We start from the raw sequence: 22,108 nt of genomic DNA, 5'->3' as shown, positions 1-22,108 counted from the left end.
CCTCTGCACATTCTCTGAATTTGATCATTTTCTGGGGGCCAGATGGGAAGATGTGGAGGGCCTGATGCTGCCAGATGATCACTGACCTAGAAACTAAAATGGTATATTGTCTCATACTAAGGGAATTGATAGCTCCAACCCAATGGGGGTACTGTGCCCAAATTATGCCAGTCCCACCTGTTTCTGGGTAAAAACGTCCTATCAAAATGAATGCAGGTAAATGGGAAAGTTTGCGTAATTGGTGATTTAAAAGCTTAAAATTTGAAAACCACACACATTTACAGTCATTGAGAGTCCAAATCCAATGGTAAGTGGGTTACACATAAAAAGTATGACATTTCAGAGTATTGATTGGCATTGTAAAATTATAAAACACACACAAAGTTAAAAGTGACTGTTTAGACCTTATGTATGCATTTGTTTCAACTTTGTTAAAGGCGTTTATTCTCAAATTTAAAAAAGTTTTTAAAATGCTAGTGAATTTGTTTAAAAAAATCAGTTTATAGGTAAGCAGACTATGGCTCCTGTTGTTACAGAGCACTTGCTTGCTTAAATTCATTAGAAACACTTTTCAGCCCTAAGACACAGAGCTCTTCTATTAAACTTTCTTGTCAATAAAGAAAAAAAACACGTGATAAAATTTCTTACTAATTATTTGATGCTTAAAACTCTATGCAGTCTTATTTAATCACCTTGCTATAGCTGTATCCCAATCTGCTGCCATTCAAACAGGAAGCTTTCTTTTACTCAAAGGGGAGAGTGGACACTCTGGAGAGCTCGAAGTTCTGTTGCAGTTCTTCCAAAAAGCTTATAAACACATAACTAATATGAAGGAAACATTAAAAATAAATTCAATCTAACCATAGTAAAAATGTTGCTCATTTATGTAGGTAAATTATAGTTCAAAAATACATTAAAATGTATAGATAGTAGTAAAACATCATAACATTTTTTGCTTAGCTCGCCAGCTCAGGGGGGCCTGTGTAATTGTCTTTCTTGGGGCTGAAAACCCCCTATTAACACCTCTGCCTGGAGCTTCCATTACTGAAACAGCCCAGGCAGACGGGACTACAGGCTTTGCTTGAAGGCTGTATTGCACAGACTGCGGTGTTCTCTTAACATTCACTGTGAAAAATCCGCCGTGAAAAAACTTAACCTGATCGGACCAATGAACGTGCAGTAAGTCAGCCGCTCCCTGGTATTGGAGCCCCTGGTTGTTTATTGAAATCAGCTGATATGTTGTGCGGTGACTGAGCTAGACTTTGGCACACATCTGCCTCGTGTCTGCTCTGGCGTGTGCTGTGTACGTGGTTGCAGGCACGCCTACTCCTACACGGGGAAATTGGATTAACACCAGTCGTCATATGTCAAATCTTTTGGATTTATTTTAAAGAAGAAAAGTGGATGAAAGTCATTAGTTCACCGCGTAGTTACTGGGGTTACATTTTCGCTTGCTCGTTATGTAATTCGCCTTCCTCTCCCTCTTTTGTTATCAACGGGACAGTGTGACGTCAGCACCCAGCTGCAGGGAGGGGGGTCTGAGCGGCTCGCGGCTACTGCTTCCAGACAAGCTAACGGACGGGAAACAAACGGCAGCGGCGCTTTAGCTTAGCTAGCCGCTCGCTGAAAACCGGAGCAGAGGGCCACCGGAGTCAGTTGTACTATCACACGTCTGGATGTGTGATAAAGCAGTACGCGTTTTGCGCTGACTTGAGCCTTTTATGCAACCCGCCCTGGTCACCAAGCACCACCATGTCCGACGCTGCTAACACTACTTCAACAGACAACAACGGAGACTCTGGGCTAAACGGTAAGCTAAATGTTACCCAAATTCCTAACTAGAGGTGCCCGTTATCATGTTTTGTCTTTAGGAGACGTGCTGGAATGCATGACTGTTTAAATTGTATTGTTTTATATGTGGGAGTTGATTATTTTTAATAGGTTTTTCATATTTTTCCAAAATTTTCGCCTTGAAGCTACAGTCAAGGGGTAGACGTAAGTACGCTATGTTCCGTGTGTTTATTGACAGTAGTGGCACCAATGGGGAATCAGCATGCCTGACTGACAGGCGAGTAAGCCAATGAGCGAAGCAGGAGCAGGGGTAGGGGTGGGTTTAAGCAATTGTCAACAAGGCGAGATGGAAGAAGGCAGAATTAGCAAAAATGGTAGCAGAGAAATATGGACAGTTTGCACTCATCATCAAATTCTTCTTTACTGTTAGTTCTTCATATGTATATAGATATTTTTTTTATTTTTGTATATATCGTATTCCGGCTTAAAGAAGAATTTAGTCCGCCCATTTGAAGAATTCTCTCATTTAAAGTGGTCATTTCTAAATAGATTATCAATTGGACTAACGTTTAGCCAATGACATACTTAAAAACTATGTTAACAGATTTTAATAAGTTGTATGGAAAATGTGTTCTGTTCATTTTCTGTTGTTAAAACAAATGGGATTGGCTCTTAAAAGACCCCGTCTTGCGTAAGCCATTGGGGACGTAAACAAAGGCATGTTTATTACACTGCTTCACTGACGAAGGGTCCTTCTCATAGAGCCGCCATGGTTACCACACTATGGGGGCCGTGACCTGGTATGCTATTTATGGCATCAGTGATAAGGGGACAGACGTTTTGGACGTGAGGAAAGAAGGGAAAGTGTTACAGCTCATAGCAGTGTACAGGCAGGCTGATAGATGCAGACTCACACACCAGACAGGAATAAAACTTTCCAGCCACTTGTTTATTTAATGGGAGGCATCAAATCTTTAACCAGTAACAGAGAGCCATTGGTGGATGATGAGCTTTAAGAATTTGTTCACTGAGTAAGCAAGTTTCTTCCACTGACTGGAAGACTGAAGTAAAGTTTACAATTCTTTTTTTTTTTTTTTTTTTTTTTTTTTTGCATTGTAAGGCTAGGAGCTTGGGGATATTTACCAAAAATCATATCTTGATGTTTCTTTTTTTTGATACAGGAAACATACCATGATATTTTTTCTGTAAAGAAACATAAATCAAGTCAGTTTTAAGTCAGGTCCTCATGGCAAATGTGACACAGGCACTTTTATAAACAGTCAACTCTACAAAGTCAACATGTAGATGAAAAATGGCAGCAAAAATAAACTTTTTTTTTTTTGAGGAAAAAGCTGCACCTGAAATGTTATAACATAAATAGATGTCTGTCTTATTTAGACTAAACATTCAGAATAGATTATCTAGTTGGTTCTTACTGGAAACAAATCTTTTTATTGAGTATAGGCCTCGTATCTTTCTATTTTTTTTAACTGAAATTATAGAGATAAACAATATTGTCCTACCATTTGTCCCAATTTTAATAGTATTGTTACATCTTAAAACCTCAATATATTGTCTGCCTAGTAAGGATATCAGTCTATGTCTTACTTCCTATAATGAGATCAGTTGCCACCTGTATCTGAAAAAAATCCACTTTTAGGTTATATTTCAGTATCATTTGTAATTTAATAGTCCATCTTTTTTGCTTATATACCTCATCTTAATGATGAGTTTCCTACATGCATTTAATATGGGAATAGAAACTTGCGAAGGCCTGAAAACACTTCAGAAGGATCAGACATTTTATTTTGTCTGGGGCCCCATAATCCCTTGCTACCACAACATTAACTCAGCACCATTTTTAAACACATCTGCTCTTGTCTGTTTAACTTAGTGGTCAAAATTTCATCCGACAGAGCCAGAATAAGTTATTTTTTGAAGTATGAAATATTCTCAGTATTTTTTGTTTGTGCACCAGGACATTTAAGACTTCACAACATATGCTGAGACACAGCATCGGGGACAGTAAGACCTTGAAGATATCAGATGAATAAGCCAGCAGTGTGGTCTGTTATCTGAGACTATGTTATTTTTGGCATTTCCCGAAGCTGCCACACAACTGTCATAAACATTTTTTTCCCTAATACCTGAGATCTTCAGGCAAGAAGCATTTCCAGTGCTCCTCACTCCTGTCTGAACCTCAGTATCAGTGGATCAAAAAGGTCACATCGTGTCTGAGTCCTCTAAACCCACCCAACAGCTGATAACTGCTCTGTGCCTAGAACATTCGGGAGTGTCAGAGCCATGCTGGTTTTAGTCCATGGAGTGAAGACAATGGGTTGTCAACAGCGGCTTGGCCTGCAGTCTGCCGTGTAATCTGCAGGATGAGTGCGAGTGCTGAGTCGAGGCCTGTTTAGGAGGGGGGAGGGGCCACGGTTTGGGTTGGGGGTATTACTGGCCAGATGCCGGTGAAATTCAGTCCTCTGTAAGCCAACGTGAACATTTTGTTTACATACTGTTACAGGGTCAAATGACCTCTTTGGTACGCTTCACTCCTATTTAGTTTGATGAGCATAGAAAGTGTTTCATGACGCTGCATGACAAGAGTTTTACCACCTTTTTTTTTTTTTTTTTTTTAGCTCCAAATTATTGCCCTAGCAGGTTCCCCTGCATCTTTATTTTTGAACTTGGCTCTGACACCCAGTGCCTCCTCGGTTGGCAGTCCATGCCTGAGCTCACGTACATCAGAGACCGCATCATATATCACAGTCAAGGTCCACCAGCAACCACAGCACACATGGGCAGGCATTTACTGCCCTTTCATCACACACGGTTAATGGTACTCCACTGGTGAACTTCTTTCACGTACATGTTCTGCATGTCTGTCTTATTCTTCCTACCAGTTTAGGATTAGGAAATCATTTTGAAATATTCTCATCTCCTATGTTCTCTGCCTTTAAGTGTGTTTTTTCTGCATTTTGTAGTGCCACGGCCTCTAAAAAGTTCTGTATTAGCCAAACACAGGCCTTGGGTATGGAAAGAAACCTATGCTATTAGTGTGTGAATGTGTAGTGAATAGGTAGGTGTGACCTGAAGTGGGGTTGAACAATTTGGGAAAATAATCTAATTGCATCCATCCATCCATTTTCTATACCACTTATGGGTTGTGGGGGGGCTGGAGCTGGAACCTATCCCAGCTGTCATTTGGCGAGAGGCAGGGTACACCCTGGACTGGTAGCCAGTCAATCGCAGGGAAGAGACAGACAACCAGGCATGTTCACATTCACACCTACGGCCAATTTTTAGAATCACCAATTAACCTAATGAGCATGTGTTTGGTGGTGGGAGAAAGCCAGAGAACCAACACGTGCACGGAGGGAACATGCAAACTCTGCACACAGAGGCCCTAACCTTCTTGCTGTGAGGCAACAGCGCTAACCCTGTGCCGCCATTTTGATAAAAAAAAAAAAATAATAATAATACACAGAAATAAGGAAAGAAGGATTTTTGTAAACTATTACTAAAATTGACACTTCAATGTTTAAATGATGTGTAGAGCATTACATCTCGGCTGCAAAAAGTCTTATCTGATACTTCTACACATTTCAAGGTAAAGAAATGTTTCACCTTCTGCAATTTGAAAATTGCAGCAGGCCATATTGTGATTTAATCTGAATTTCAATCAATTGTCTAGCCCTAACCTGCAGCGTAAAAGCCCTTTGAGTGGTCAAACAACTAGAAAAGCGCTATACAAGCTAAAGTCCATTTAAAATACCATTAAAAAGGTTTGTTGGAGTTTTAGGCAGGACCAACTTTAATGTGGGTTTCAAGGACTGAAGTCTGCAGTCTGAAATACATTTACATGTTAGAATCACTATTGAAATCAGCAAAAATTAATTTTTAAATATCAGCATTCTGAATATTAGCAAAAATCCAGTATTGTGTGGCCATTATAAACACAACTTAACCATAATTTGGTTATAACAAAGCATGACTGACAGTGCTTTGTCACCTTCTCCAGAAGCAAAGAGCGATAGTGATAGATTTGTTCTTTTTATTTTTCCTAAGTAGTGGCATCTTGTGACAACATGTAAACTAACCTTCATCTTTTCTTGCCATGGGTTTTATTCCCCTTTAGCCTTCTCCTGTTTCTTATAAGATCCTGCACTGGATCTATTGGGCTATTGACTCATTGCTTTACTGGCTTGCCTCCAAACAGGCTCTGTGTTATCAGAAGATCCTGAAACTTGAATCCGGATGTGCTAATTGTTGATTGAATCTTATATTATGTTGTAACAACATATTCATGCAGTCCAGCTGTTTCAGATAAGGCCTTGTATTTTAAAAGACCAAGTCGGGCAATAAAGTTGAGTGGACAAAAGGCATTCAATGAGTGATGATTTAGGAGGACATCACTGGGACTTTTCACAGTGTTTGTAACTCAGCCTGAACCAGGAGTTCTGACTGAATGCTTTTAACGGACATTTATAGCTGTGTTAATTTATCAATCAGTCTCATACCCCAGAATCACACAACATAATCAAAGGTCACACGTTTCATGATAGAATAGATATTTTATTTTCACAAATAAAATGCATACTACTCTGTAACAGTTTTTTGGTGTGCCTTATGTGGTGAGACTGAATCAGAGCAGGGATAATAACCAGTACAACATCGTTCCCTTGCTTTTGATATTGCTAATATCCTCTGTAATGTAAACTTCATTTTTTGTAACGGGCCCTTATGGGATTGTGGGACAAGTAATCAACATCAGATTAATTAAGTTGCCCTTAAGAAAGAAACTGTTTATTCCGTTTCTGTGGAATTATTAGAATAACTCAAGACCTTAAATATTTGTATCTCTGATAGAGGTGTTGAGTAATTAGTATGTTTAAATGTTTCTTCACATAGGGTCCTGGGTGGAGTTAGAAATGAACAGAGGTGCAGCCGGAGCAGCCCACTCTTCCTCCACAGATGGCGCGGCCCAAGGCCTGCTGCCCCTCCCTCAGGTGGAGGAAGAGGAGGCCATGGTGGGGGGGCTGGAGCACGTCCCATCCTCATCTTCCATCCACAACGGAGACATGGAGAAGATCTTGCTGGACGCCCAGCATGAGTCGAGTCGCAGCAACTCTTCCTGTGACAGGTAGTGTTTAATGGGGACATGAACGTTTTTTATAAAGGTCTCTAGAAGTACAACTGCATGTGTGAAAAAAGCTTTACAATCCCATTTCAGCTCTAGAGGAGGCTGCATGTAAGATGATAGATCGTTTTATGGCAGATCTGGAAAGTCAGCTGTTCATCTCTGCTCGGCCTGCAGCTTGAGGCTACATTAACCACTGCTGGCACATCTCAACAGAATCATAAACAGATTTGTCAGCAGTCATAGTTCTTTGTGTGCAGCTTGAAATAAACACAAACCTTGTTTTAACAGTATTAAAAATCCTTATTGAATATAATGTAACTGTTCAAAAGCATGCACGCATGAGGCTCCCTGAAGCTATAGGGTTGCTTTACTGCATTTCAAACCAGAATATTTGTAATATTTATCCAACACTGCAAAAAAACAAACCTAGCAAACTAATCTTTCTTACACTCTAAATAGGTTTAGGTGAAAAGGCTGCTATGTTTCTAATCTGCTTAACATTACATACAGGTGAGGGCACAGGAATTTCCTCAGTGATTGAAAAGTTCAAACAAAGTCATGAGTTCTTGGGTTCACATGAGACTATGTTTACACTTGTGGAAGATTGAGGCCTGGTAGGGGGGTTTGTTCCTCTTTATTGCTTCTCCTCACTTGCTCTCAATTTACAGACACCTGCTACAGAATTTACATTTCTAAGGAGCCAAAACTAGAATTACTTTTTGTTGAGATGATTAGTCCTATTTGTCTTGTGTACTTCTTCTTGTGGTTTTTAACCAGTTTTGTCTCTTTTGCAAACCCTTGCATTCATGGTTTTAATTATCTTACATAGATATGGGTGTAGGATTGTATATCTAAGTGTTACCAATTAAAAACACAATGATTTATTGTATTTAAACAATTAAAGATAACTTAAAAATGGAAGAATAGTTAAAATGTTGAGCTGTCAGTAGCTTTAATGTCATCTAACTGTAGCCTTGCCACCTAGATTTCTGCTAAAAACGTACAAAAAGGGATTTTTAAGGCAATTTTTGAATTGGTTATTTTGCTTCTACAAACCACCACCTAACTTAAATATTCCAGCAGTGAAGCAAACTCAGTCCATAAATCAGGAGAGGCCTCTCTCCTATTAAAGCAATCTCAACACGTTGAGTCAGCGTTGACACTGACTCGACCGCTGCTCAGGGCCTGAACTGACTTCTGAAAATAAAAATGACGTCTTTCTGCCTCTCATTTTATCAAGCAAGTTAGAAAAGTACTGACCCCTCGCCTACCAGCCACATCATGAGCTTGTGTGTAATGTTTGAGGCTACGATAAAGTAGCGCTTATCAGGGAACCAGTCAGCTGTCAGTGTGTCAGCTGAGGATGTTTAGGAGTATTCAGGCCAGAAACACTGTGTCAACAAGCTACTCTGATAGCAGGAACGCAAACACTAACACAGTGGCTACACACTTGTAGAACAGTCAGGGTGTCCTGTTACACAGAGTTAATAAGTGTTCTTACTTCTCCCTGTAAGACTCACTTCAGCCCAGATTTCACAAGAGAGGACTGTCAGTTAAAGAAGGATAAATACCTCATGCTTTCCCAGTCAAAGTTTTGTAACATAAAGTTGAACAGCAAGTCAGTGCCTCCTATTTACACCAGATTAAATTATGCAACACTCAATGAAAGCCCAAATAGTGTATAAAAAGTTTACCAATGGAGATAATGCTGAAGAATGATGGAAAGACATGCATAAAACAGCAGCATTATAAGTATATTGATTTAGCACTCTGGATAAGTTCTGTACGATAACATTTCAACTTATATTTAAATGTTACAAACATCCATAAATGTCTAGGGTAGAATACACTGAGTCAAGATGAGAAGCTTTATTTAGTACTGAACACGTAACGGCACAGTTAGTCCGAGTTATTGCGGGTCCAATGGCTTAGTGTCAGGAAGTGTATTTTGACAGTTCTCCCTACTTACATAATTCAGTAGGGAATAAGTAGTAAATAGTTTTAATTTAGCTGTAAAATACAAACTTTTTAGTTGTTATTTCTTTACAATGTGCACTGCACAGGCAGTATAGATCCTAAGCTGATGTAATAGCTAACTCTGGTACAGCTAAGTAGCAGTACATTGTCCGTGTCAAAATAAACAAATAAAATAAATCAATAAATAAATAAATGTTTACAGAAATGCTTGGATCCATAGCATTACATTAATAAAGACACAAGACAAAACCATGTAGTTACTGTAACACACGCTGTACATATCATAAATCAGACAATCAAACAATGCACCCTGATTAACAGTAGTTCATGGCCAGTTTACATAAATAGGTTCCTTTTTTTCAGGTGTCCTTTGCTATGAGCAGAGGTGGAAAGTAACTTAATACATTTACTCAAATTACTGTTAATGAGTAGCTTTTTTGTGTACTTGTACTTTTGGAGTAGTTTTTAAAATCACTACTTTTACTTTTAACTAAGTATATTTTAAGAGAAGTGTTGTACTTAATTACACTTTAATAAGCATCAAGTACTGAGTAAAAAAAATAAACACTAAAAGTCACAACAAGAAGGTCCAAGCTTCCTGCCAACAACATGTAAACAACCAGTCTTTGGCTTTCACTACACATGACGATCAGTACATGCACATAGCAGGAGAATAGTTCCATATTTATTCCCAAAACAGCTGTTGCATTGTACTTTAAGTAAGGTCACACCATATAATAATAAATGACCTGATTAGAGGTCCATATTTTATTGTTATTATTGCACATTAAGGACAAGCCATATTTCACTGTGAAAGCTCCTCAGGTATCAAAAGTATCTACTCAACTCTCTACTTTGGGTAAAATTTAAATGGCTTACTTTTTACTTTTACTTGAGTAGCTTTATAGACCAGTACTTTTACTTCTACTCAAGTAAATTTTAATGATAGTAACTGTACTTTTACTCTAGTACAATAGTTTGGTACTTTTTTCCACCTCTGGCTATGGAGTTTATCCCGCATTGTCATGAAAATGCTGTTTATTATTCAGCCTAATTCCCATTGTTTTTTTTTTCTTTTTTTTTTACTTTAAATTTTGACACTAAAATATTTTGCAGGTAAGCTTGATGGAACAAAATCATTAATGTTTTGTAATTATCCAAGAATTATTGTTTATTTTTTTATATTAATGGACATATTTCGGGTCTTCTGAAGCTGCTATTCAATTTTTAAAAGTAAATGATCAGTCATTATGTAGAAAAATTAAAATGTCCTGTCTAATTTGTATATAAACTCAGCACATAAAGTAAGGGAATTTGTGTTTTGTAGATGATTTCATTGTTGTGACAATGCCTCTTGGTTGTCCATTTTATACCATTGGAAAACCTCTTTATTTCCCTTTTAAATGGTGCCACAGTTGTAAGGAACATGCATTTGTGGGATGAGCAGCAGAGCTGAGTATGTGGGTGGCTCCCATGAAAGATCTTCTCTGCCAGTGCCAAACAGCTTATTTTGCTGTTGCTCTTGTTTTGACACTCCAAGAAGACTGTTTTCTCCCTTTGTCAGCACTTAGGAACCATACGCTGTATTCTACAGATGTACAGTCAAGGTTTGCTGGACAATATGGCCAACGGCTCTCTGCCCACACAATCCTGAACAGACTGCACATAGCCAATATCCGGTCTCATGGGATTGCCAGGAGGCCTGCCATGACTGCCCTTCACTGTCAGGCCAGTTTGCGTTGGTGTTGGCAACACGTGCACTGGAACCTGAACATGTGGGGGAAAGTTATGTTCAGTAATGAGTGCAGATTCTGCCTACAGCAGTTGGATTGTAGGGTCAAAATGTGGAGAAGATGCACTGATAGAGAAACACGTTTTGGTGAAGGCAGTGTGATGGTGTTGGGCGGCATCTCCTCACTGGCAAAAGCAAAACTTGTCATCATTGGAGGCAATCTCAATGCAGAGAGACATCAAGATGAGATTCTGCAACCAGTGGCAATCGCACATCTCCACAGTCTGGGACCAAACTCTATCCTCCAAGATGACAACGCTCGCCCCCACAGAACGGGGTTTATCAGAGACTACCTCCAGAATTTGGGAGTGGAGAGGATGAAATGGCCTGCCAGCAGTCCTGACCTCAACCCCATTGAACACTTGTGGGATTAGCTTGGGTGTGCTGTTCATGCCAGAGTGACCAACACAACCACACTGGCTGACTTGTGACAAGTGCTGGTTGAAGAATGGGATGCCACCCCACAGCAGTGTGTGACCAGGCTGGTGACCAGCATGAGGAGGAGGTGTCAGGCTGTTGTGGCTTTGTATGGTTCTTCCACACGCTACTAAAGCTCCTGTTTGTTAAATGAATAAATAGTTAAATTGCCAATATGACTTGTTTAGTTGATTCATTGCAAAGAAGCATTGTTACAACAAAGAATTAATCAACCAAACACAACTGTGCTTACTTTTTGTTCTAAATTTGTTTTTTCTGTTTTCAGACTTAAGATTGTTTGTGTTTAGTTCATCCACATAAATCAAATGAGGAAATAGAAGAAATAACCATGAAAATTTAAGATATCAGAGAAGTGACCAACCCTACCACCCTTAAGATTTACAATAGGCAGCTTTAAAGGTTATTAACTCAGGTTTCCCAGGGTGATTTTGCTGCAGCTTATCTCATCATGGAAAATGTTTGTAGTGCTCTTTCACACAGTTGTACAAACAACTACCAGCCAATGAACACAAAAAACTTTTGGAAATATTACCATGAGAATATTTCAGGTTCATATGGAGCCATGAGTTCATAACACTGACTCTGTTTTTCATTGGACTGTTCCCACAGCCCTCCACGGCCCCACAGTCCCCAGGATGATGGACAGATCATCTTTGACGTGGACTTGACCAGCAGAAGAGATAGCCAAGTAAGCGCCTGTGTTTTTCTCTCAGGTTCTCCATCAGTCTATTGCCATGGCAACTACAGCCACCGGTTTTATAGGAGATGTACAACTGCCTCTAGTTTCCATAGAGATTGCTACCACACCCAGTGTAGTGATCTGTCTCTTTTCACAGCATGTGTTTTCAGTAGTACTTATCTTCTTCCATCTTTTCCTCTCTGTAGAGTACCTTTGAGAATTTTCAGTTTTCTCCCAAAAACATATCCAACAGCATGATGGGTCTCTGTGTCCATTTTACACATACTCAATAAAATACAGAGCAGGAATTCATTGTCTTGAAAGAAAACTCACCATGGATGTAAAATGTACACTCTAAGATTGCTGAATTATTTTACCTTTTTGTGTTTTTATGTCTTTAGTCAGAAGAGGATGCATTGGAAAAGGAGAGGGACATGGACATCCTGATGAAGGACGCAGATTGGGTTGCGGACTGGTCCAGTCGACCGGAAAACATTCCTCCCAAGTAAGTCTCAACTCAGTGAACACGGACCTAATGTTTCCAAGGTAACCTTTTGCACACAGCTGCTCATTTGTCCTGACTAAGAGGTTATTCATTAGAGCCTAAAGCATAGTTTAAAGCACAAAAATAAAGACAGCGGTCAGATACTGTAGGAAACTGTTGATGCTAATTGAACTTTTAAAGAGTTAAATATGTGATACTTATATTTTTGTCTTAGGTTATCTCTGCTTTTTATATTCCAAAGATATAAATGTTTCCATAATTTATCACCCCTATATTTGTAACTGGTGCACAACCATCTAATCTCAAAAAATCTTAAGGAGCCTGGTGATATTTTATGATCCATTTAATGCACCAATGCTTATAAATTTTATGAAAATATTGGAAATTTTAAAAGAACTAAAGAACTATTCGCAGATATATGATCAGTCGATTACATGGCAGCAACCTAACCTTGCAAAGCAGATAAATTTGCCAGACTCCATCTCTGTCATCAGGCAAATCCATCTTGAAAAGCTCCAATCCACAACATTTTTGCTGAACAGGAAACAATTGGGGCCAGTCAGTGCCATTTGAGGTGAAAGAGGTGGTAGCTAAGGGTGGGCTTTAGTTGGATTCGAAGAGTTAGCAGTGGCTTTCGCAAGTGTTGCAGTTAGCCCGGATGTAGCTGTCCTGTAGCAGCGGTACTTATCAGAAGTGGACCACATTTTTTATTAAATAAAGAGTAGAAAACAGCACTGACTTTGCTTTTCTGCCTACTTCGGCATGAGTTTGCGAGGCTGTTCTACCTTGAGTTGGTATATACAATGGTGGAGTGATTAGCTCGGATTTAGCAATAGTATAGATGCAGTTTTATCAGAACTGGGACAAATTTCTTTATTAAAACAAGAGCCACACTGAAAGTTTTTCATAATGGAAAAGATGTTTGCACTTCTCCTGACCTGCCTCGGCATGAGGTGGGTTTAGTTGTTGTGGAAGGCTGTGTACAGTGGCAACCACCACTGAAGCAATTATCTCAGATGCAGCTGTAAAAAAGCAGCTGTTTTTTTTCAGAATTGCTCTACATTACTTTATTAAAAAGAGAGCTAAGAGTCACACTGGAGCTTCTTTTGGCAGAAGAGATGTTATCACTCTTCTTCCGACCAGCGTTGGAATAAGTTTAGCCACACCATCATTCACTGTTCATATACTGCAGCAGCTTTGCCGCTCAGTTTGTTGTGGAGTCTAGCCTGCGTACAACCATATTTTGTCTTGTTACTCTGATTTGCCTGTCATGAATGCGACAGTCGGAACATTTGTCCAATCACATTATAGGAATTTTTGAAAAATCCTCCCCTTCCCAAACTCTCTTTATGGAGCTTTCCCAGATGAATGTAAGAGTATATCTGGTGTGTTAGATGAGCAGCAACCAATGCATTTAGGCATGTGGACATGGTCAAAACGATCTGCTGTTCAATCCGAGCATCATAGCGGGAGGTAGTGTGATTAAAATGACATTGGCTTTCATGTTTACACCTCAGTTTCCTGTCTTTAGCTGACAAGAGCAGCTCCCAGTGTGGTTTTCTCCCGTTGTAGAGAAAACAAAATAAAGCATGCACATCAATAAACTGGTGCTGGATTCCAAAGAAAAAGCAGGAAGAAAACAAAGGTATTCACGCCTGTTTGAAGCATTTATGTGCAACAAGTGAGGTTTTGAGCCATCATGCTCTTTCTCAGACTTGTGAATATGTCTGGAACATCCTATGTAATCCCTAGACATGATTGTGTGAGAAAATCCCAATACAGTGACTATAATACTCAGATCAGCCCATCTGGCACTAACAACAATCATGTTATCAAAGTCACTTCTATCACCTTTCTTTCCCATTCTGATGCTTGGTTTGACCTCAGGACTATGTCTGCATGCCTAAAGGCATCGGTTGCTGTCATGTGATTGGCTGGTAAGGTATTTGCAGTATTAAGTGGTTGAACAGGTGTGCCTAATGAAGTGATTGGTGAGTGTATGACAGATTTTAGGACTATCTAGCCAACATCTTCAAACATATAAAACATACATCTTTTCAAAAGCCAGCATACCAGGAGTTAGTGGTAATGATGTTGGTCAGATGTATTATATATTATTTTTCCAAGTTATAACATTATTGCAAATGTAATTGTTGGCTCTCATTGCCACCAAATGGCTCAGATATATCTGGGCTGAATTAGTAAAGGGACTCTGTCTGTTCAAGCATCTCATGTAATTGCTTCTGAAAAATGTCCTGAGATCAAACTGTAAATCAAATAAGAGACTCTCTAGAAACCCAAAGTCAATATTAGTAGTGTGGAGTTAATTTCTGTTCTCATGATTGGTGTCTTGATAGCAACTTCATCCCACTGATCCAACTAATGTTCTTTTTTATTGAATGATTACTTTGTTATTTGCAATCCCAATTTCTGGTTTAGTGTCTTCCAATTTTCTTCTTAGTCAGACAAGCTAGTACCTAATACACCAAGGTGTTCAATGGAGAGTTATTGAAAATGGCGAATATCTTTAATGAAGGGCTGTTAGCAAGTTTGAACTTGTTTTTGACCTAAACATTAGATGTATGGATGTAAACAATGACATGGTTGATGTTTTTTATGCAGGGAGTTTCATTTCCGTCACCCTCGGCGCTCAGTAACACTCAGCATGAGGAAGACTGGAGCAATGAAGAAAGGAGGCATCTTCTCTGCTGAGTTCCTCAAAGTCTTCATCCCTTCGCTGCTACTATCACACATTCTCGCCCTGGGGCTGGGGTAAGAAGGAAACAACAAAGATCACGCAATGAATGATCATGACAAAATATGATCTAGTTGTCAGGGTGGAAACAAGCTTTTACACCATCACAGAAATCTGCTCATTGAGGCTACAACATCCAGTGTCCACTAGGGGGAGCTGTACATCCACTGTGAGCTCCTCTTATTAGTCTGACAGGCATGCAGAGCAGCTGCTGACTGAAGGGCTGTGCACCTGCTGTCTCATAGTGAGCTCCGACACTCCCAGGAGCACTTTTGTGTTGTGATACCACATGTTTCCATAATCCCTGCTTCTCAATCAGATAATGTCCCCATGATGATACCTCCAACACCTCTCGGATGTGATTTGGTATGCAATGAGCGTCGTTAACAAACCCGTCATAATCACAACATCCCTGCTGGCCTCTCTGGGGTTTCTCCTGTTAGATAATAACTCACTGCGGTGCTCTCATGCATCAAAAACTATTGTTTATGGAGAGTTTAATGAGGGAAATGGCCAATACACTTTTAATTGTGTTCTTTATTATTTTTTAAATTCTTGTTGTATACAGAAATGTTGTTTACAGCTTTGCAACTTTGAATCTCTTGTCTCATTTCTTTTACAGATTATATGGGTTCAGTTTTGTCCAGAGTGTTTTTTCCCATAAATTAGATTAGTGCTATATACAATAATATTGAAAATTTTATAAATAGCAAAGCAGATGGCAGTTTTCCATTTTGGAAAGTCAGGTCCAGATGTATGTATACATGTTCATTAGAAGGCTTTTAGCACATTTCTATATTAAACTGCCATAAGCTTCTTCTATCTATCCTGAGTAAAGTCCCATTTAGATGTTACACTAAGGATGTATTGATAGATGCTGAATAATCTCTATATACAGATGTCTGCTTAAACATGCAGGCAAAGGTCAAGATTTCTCACATCTGAAGCTGTTTTTTGTGGTCTCTGTTAGTATTGTCAGTAACACTTTATTTGAATGGGTATGCATAAGACATGACACTGGAATAATCATAATATGAAGAAGGCTTTATAAACGTATATGAATGTTTTCATAAAGTGTCATTCAGTCCATTATGTCACCTTTAATGCAAAATTGACATTGTTTGACCTCTCTTTACTTCTTAGTACAGTGAAGTAAGGCTGCTGCCAGCTGCCTTAGCAGAAAGACTAGAACTATAGGGGAGAGTGGGGTAAGATCTGGTTTTTACTTACGTGGCTCTCCAGGAAAGGAAGAGAGCTGCAGGGCAACCAGACAGAGTGCAAGGTGCACTAAAAACGTCCACTCTTGATTTGGGATGTCCAGTGGTGTGTGTAGAAGTGGGTATGCTCTTAATTTATGGCATTAAATGTGACATAATGACAGCAATCATAAACGTTTATAAAGCCTCCTTCATGTGAATGACATTGTCATGCCAGTCTTATGCATACTTCTTCAAATTGTTACTATACTGTCCTAGTATTGTCTGAAAGCATATGAACAGGCTGAAGAAAAGCAAAATGTCTATTCTGCTGTGTTTAAGGACATCTGCAATCATCTTGGAAGAACTTTCTATTAATCTCTACCAGCATATCAGTGCATCAACCATATGGCTGTCTGTAGTTCCACTCATGTGTCCAGTCACTTTTTGGTTTGTAAACTTTTGGAAAAGTAGGCCTCAGATAAATATTTTCTATGCAGATATACATGGATTATACTACAGATTATTGGTCTCCTACTGGTTTAGTGTCAGGACCCGCTACCATCTCTTTAATGACCAGTCGTGACCTTAATTTCTTACACTTTCCTATCATAACCCTTTTGAATTAAAAATGGGGCAGTTTGGACTTGAGATGGAACAGAAAATATAATAGAACAAAGGGGTGGAGATGCATCCTTCAAAATAAAAGCACATCACAGATTTTTTTGCGCCTGATTTTTTTCCAGGCACACATTTGCATCCCTCTGAAAATGGCTTTGAGAATAAATGTCAGAGACTACTTAAACCATAGAAAGCCCTGGGAAAATGTCAACTGCTCTCTAGTTCTGTTCCGGTCTTCAGATATAAACAAGCGGTCCCTTAGATTGGTTTATGTTTATGATAAAGGCATAATATGCTGAATTCATCCTATTATTAAACATTTACCCTTTTACTGATCCCTTATTTCATTTGAATCCATAAAACGTTTATTTTTCTATAGCTAAGTTTTCATAATAATCGTCTATCTACCTGAAGTTCCTAATTTTCTTTTAAAATACAATCTGTATCTGCACAGGAAGTCATTTACCCTCATTTTAATACAGCACAAAATCCCTAAATTAAACAAATACAGTGTTAAAGAAAAAAGGAAGATTTCAAAGTGTGACAAAAGGGAAGTGAAATCAAAATTACAGCTCTAGTTTTAAAATGTCCCTGAGACAATTCGTGTCCATAGACAAAACTATTTGGCTTTAAACAAAAAGTTTTTCTTAGCATGACACCTCAAATTGCATTGCTCTGAAGAGGCATCTACATCATTGCCTATATGCCCTTTCAAATGCTTATCACCATAACTGTGTGACTATAGTGTTTCTGCAGGCACCGGTAAATTATTTTTATAGCGATATTGCATGTTTGTTCTTTGAGATGTAAACAAGACTCCCCAAAAATCCAGTCCTCAAAACATCTGCTTGTCTGACTGTCACCAGTTAAATCAGCACCACTCAAAGTGGGACACCGGTGGCCTCTGTGTGATTGCTAACATAACATGAGCTGGCCTCTGTATAAATAGTGTAACATTATGGTATGATGATAGTACTGTGCAGTGACTCATGCTTTAAAATTACATTGTTTCATATCAGTACAAGTAACTTTTTAGTGTCAGCTTGTTTTCACCAGTGAAGGGTTGGAGTAGCAGGGAATCATCATTGTATTTTGTTATTGTTTTGATCAAGAGGCCCTGATTAAACCTTCTCCCTGTCTGTGTATGTTCTCATTGACAGAGTCTACATTGGAAAGAGGTTGACCACGCCCCCTGCCAGCTCTTTTTGAACCTGAAACTGAAGAAAAGTGCCTGAGAAGTGGCCAGGAGTCGTCTAAGAAAGTTTTGCTCTTGCGAGAAGAACGCCCATCTCTCCTCCCTCTGCCCCGCCTGCCCCCCTCTCCCCCCTCCTGAGATATGACTTGTTCTCAGGAGAAATGCATCCGCCGTCTCCCCTCCTTACACCCCCCCTCTACCCCGTGCCCTTTTCTTCTTGATCGCTGTATTCTGACTGTCTGTAGAAATCCCCCCTCCTCTCCCTTAAATCCTTCACTTATTTGTAAAAGCTTTTCAAAGAACGAATAAGGTCATGTTTCCCTTTTCCGTAGAGATTGGGTTTTTAACGGGTGGGTTTTCAGGCAAAACGTCACAGCATCAAACCAAACTCTTCTCTTCTACACATGCTGTTCCCTTTGATCGTGTGATAATAAGGGGGGACTGCCCAGTTTTAGAACTGACCACAGATTGTGCCACCTTCTTGAGTAGCCCAACAATCAATCTCCAAAAGGGTTCGACTGAATTCAGAGTTGGCTACAGAAACTGAAAATGTCATCATGCCTTTTCCAATTTTTTCAATTCTCTGTAGCTTATATTGTTTTTTATTTATTTTCAGACAGTGGTGGTTTATTGAGAAGTTGTAATGATGGAAGAAGTTACCATAGTGGCCATCCCAAACCACAAGCACTCATGAGTTCTCCTGGGGGGGGGGGGGGGTCTGCCAGATGAGAGAGATTTCTGTGACATTTTGAAAACTATGACGTAAAATCTATCAGAAACTGGAAACCAGGGTTAGGTGTGTTGTGCAGGCAGGCAGTGTGTCCCTCCCAGTAAGTACGCTATCAGTATTTTGTGGTTGGGTTTAGGGTAACCGCGGGGTCTGAGAAGGTTCAGTCATTTGTCCAATATTCAGTGTCCATGTTTTTTTTTTTTCCAGTGAGTCTCCTGGTGTGACTGAAACATATCATAGAGACACAACAGTCCAGATAGTCCAGTCAGTCCAGTCAACCAGATATGGCTGGTGCTCAGATGATTGTGACCTTTTTTTATCATTTTAAAGGAGAGCAAAAAGGTAGAAAAAAGAAAATGGGAGTTGGATTTTTGAAAACTTCATTTATTTTAATGATAATTGACATATTTTAGTCATAAACAATGAATGCTTAAAATGAAATATGAAATACTTAAATTTTACTTCGTGGATATAAGGTGGATTTGGAGATGTTAAAGTAAAATTCCCAGTGGTAGCCAGCCTTTTATTTTAACACTCCCAACAAAATGTCCACAAAACAACCAGGATTTCTTCATCCAGCTGCAGGTGAAGGGGACTGATGCCTGGTTGGGTCTGAGCGTACACGGGAGTGTTATTCTCACTCTGCATATGTGCAGCACCATGTAAATGACTGACAGGAGGTGTGTGTGTTTTTGACTTAAATAGACTGCTGTATGAGTCAAGGTATGTTCAGTAAGGTCTGCAGCATGATGGAAAAGCTCATTTTCTGATTTTAACTTCAGTGCGGTATCTCTGAGGTTGGACTGATCACTCACGGCATAAATGGCTGGACTTGAGTCGAATAATATTTGGGGAAGATGTTTGCATTTTATCAAATGGCTGATCCCTGTAAATATAATCATGTCTGTACAGCTTTTGGCATAAAGAGTTCCAGCTTTAAGGGTGATTATAATACCACCTTAGCTATGAACTTTGGAGAGAGCCTTTGAAAGGAAAGGATGCTTAGATAATAGGTGGGTAAAAATGTTAAATTATTTAGTTAGAAAATGAATTCAAAGAAGTAACATCTGATCAGTTTTGACCCAAATGACCAGACTTGGGGAAAAATAATATGTAATAGGTAAAGTTGCTCATATGTCAGATGTGTTATTCCAGTAAGTTATTTTTTATTTCAGCATGACATAAATGGTTGTTTTTGGAGCAAATTGCCTTCAGTCAGAAATAAATCCAGCGTTTCCAGTTGTAAAGTTTGGCATAATGCTACCTTAACATTGAACTTGTGATTAGTTTCAAAGAAAAGTTTTATAAGGCAATATGCTTTTACAAAAGTGGACTGTGTTTAGTCATAGCAGCATTGTAATAAAAAAGAAATATTTTGTAAAAATTATAAAAATCACAAGCATCCAACCTAAAAATCCATTACTGTTGACAGTTGGGCTTGAGTTTAAGGGAGTTCTTCAAATACTGTTTGACCTCATATATTCACTCGAGCCTTATTTTGAAAGGCTCATGAACAAGTGTTAACTAGGATAGTGTCTCCGCTCCAGCCGCAGAGGTACTGCTCTGTTGTTTTGTGCCACTCACACATCTCTGCCTGCGTCTGTATACATGCAGCGCTTGACAGCGATACTTTGAATTGTTCTCTCATGTTTGGTTTCTTCTAAGATGTCATGTCTTGTCGTGTTTTGTTTTGTTTTTTTCCTGACGGTGCAGAAAGATTGTGAACGCACAGAGCGGGAGTCCAGTTTGACACTGATGGCATTTAATAGTGTTAAAAACAAACCCCCATTTCATTGATGGCAGGGCCTAATATAAACTGGTGTGGAAAGATATTTCCCTCAGACCGAAACTGTCCAACAGTAGTTATTGTAATGATGCATTTGCTTTGATTTTTCTTTTTCCCACTACATTGGAGAAATTGATAAACATTTTGTCATTAAAGATTACCTGAATGAAACTATTCACCGAGTGCTCTCCTTACATTTTAAGTATTCTGATTGAATGACTGTTATGTTAATTACTCAAAGGAAACTTTCAGTCTTATTCTGATTTTTTTAAGATTAACAGATTCAAGATTTTATCAATGAGGCTTAATGACTGGGTATGTAATGTCACAGGAAAGAAATGAATCTAATTTACTAAATGCCACTCTAATTCCCCTGATTACATTTTCAAATGATGTACCGATCCATCCTTTAATCATGCTTACTGTGCCTTCGAAAAGGAGGATAGGCTTTTCTCATATTTTATCGCATTCATTTTAGCCTCTATCTTTACAAGCCTTCCAGGGCCAGCTGCTGAGAAGCATCCTCACATCATGATGTTGCCACCACTCTGCTTAACAGTGTGGATGATGTGTTTGTTGTGATGTGCAGAGTTGAGTGTCCACTAAACATAGCGACTTGTCTGATGGCTGAAAAGCACCATTTGATTGCTTGGAGAGTTCTTTTGTCTTCATGGTGTAATGGTAGCCAGGAATACTGATGAACCATGGACCTTCCAGACACAGGTGTCTTTATACTACAAGCCCTTGAGACACATTCATTGTGCTTAAGTGATCCTTATTTCGCTAATTGTGAGACTACTAGCATCAATTGGCTGGACTTGAGTTGAATTAAGTCAGTCACTTTAAAAGGGGATTCATATTTATGTAGTTACTTATTTTACCTCACATGTTTTTAGTAATTAATTAGCAGTACTTTTTAGAATCGATCCACTTCAACATTAAAGAGTTGTATTTTTTTGTTGTTAAAAAAAGCCAAATTATATTGACCATGACTGGTTTATAGAATAGATGAAAGTGTTAAAAATCCAGGGGGGGAATCCTTTTAATAGTCACTGTAAGTGCTTTGTTTTCTCCATCTTTATTTCTCTGCAATCATCACCCTCAGCTGCCATCACAAGTCACAACTGTTATTTTGAGCGTGATTTAAAGCATCAGCAGAAGCTTTGCTTACATTAGCAGAGAGTAGAGACATCAGATCCTGCTGAGAAATTAAACATGTTCTCTAGCTGGTGTTCTTGGAGCTCTTGTTGACAGCTACTGTATGAATATACTTTGGTGATTTGGAGAAAAACAAACACCAAGGTGAGCAGAAGCTGGACTTAAGTTTTCTTTAATAATGGTGAGCTTATAACTGCTCTTACAGAGGGTCAAGTAGTGGAAATGATAGCACTTGTTTAGCTGAGATTGTTTATCTCTTAACTGTATGGGTCCCCAGCTGCCCTGCTGTAACAAGCCTGTATGTTTGTCTGCTTTTTATAGCAGTCCTGTCAAATCTAGCAT

The 22,108-nt window shown here is 39.0% G+C and overlaps 1 protein-coding gene across 1 annotated transcript; it reads left to right on the top strand.

The window, feature by feature from the left end:
- The first annotated feature begins 1,290 nt into the window (after positions 1–1,290).
- On the top strand, positions 1,291–20,782 carry bnip3lb (BCL2 interacting protein 3 like b). Its single transcript, XM_041810530.1, has 6 exons — positions 1,291–1,810; positions 6,703–6,934; positions 11,751–11,829; positions 12,222–12,325; positions 14,948–15,097; positions 18,058–20,782. The coding sequence occupies exons 1-6, from the start codon at positions 1,753–1,755 to the stop codon at positions 18,104–18,106; spliced, it is 672 nt and encodes a 223-aa protein (XP_041666464.1). The 5' UTR covers positions 1,291–1,752; the 3' UTR covers positions 18,107–20,782.
- Positions 20,783–22,108: the final 1,326 nt, after the last annotated feature.

Source organism: Cheilinus undulatus, linkage group 17, assembly GCF_018320785.1.
Source record: "Cheilinus undulatus linkage group 17, ASM1832078v1, whole genome shotgun sequence".
In the NCBI taxonomy this organism is placed as follows: Eukaryota; Metazoa; Chordata; class Actinopteri; order Labriformes; family Labridae; genus Cheilinus; species Cheilinus undulatus.
This window is presented reverse-complemented; position numbering and strand designations above follow the sequence as displayed.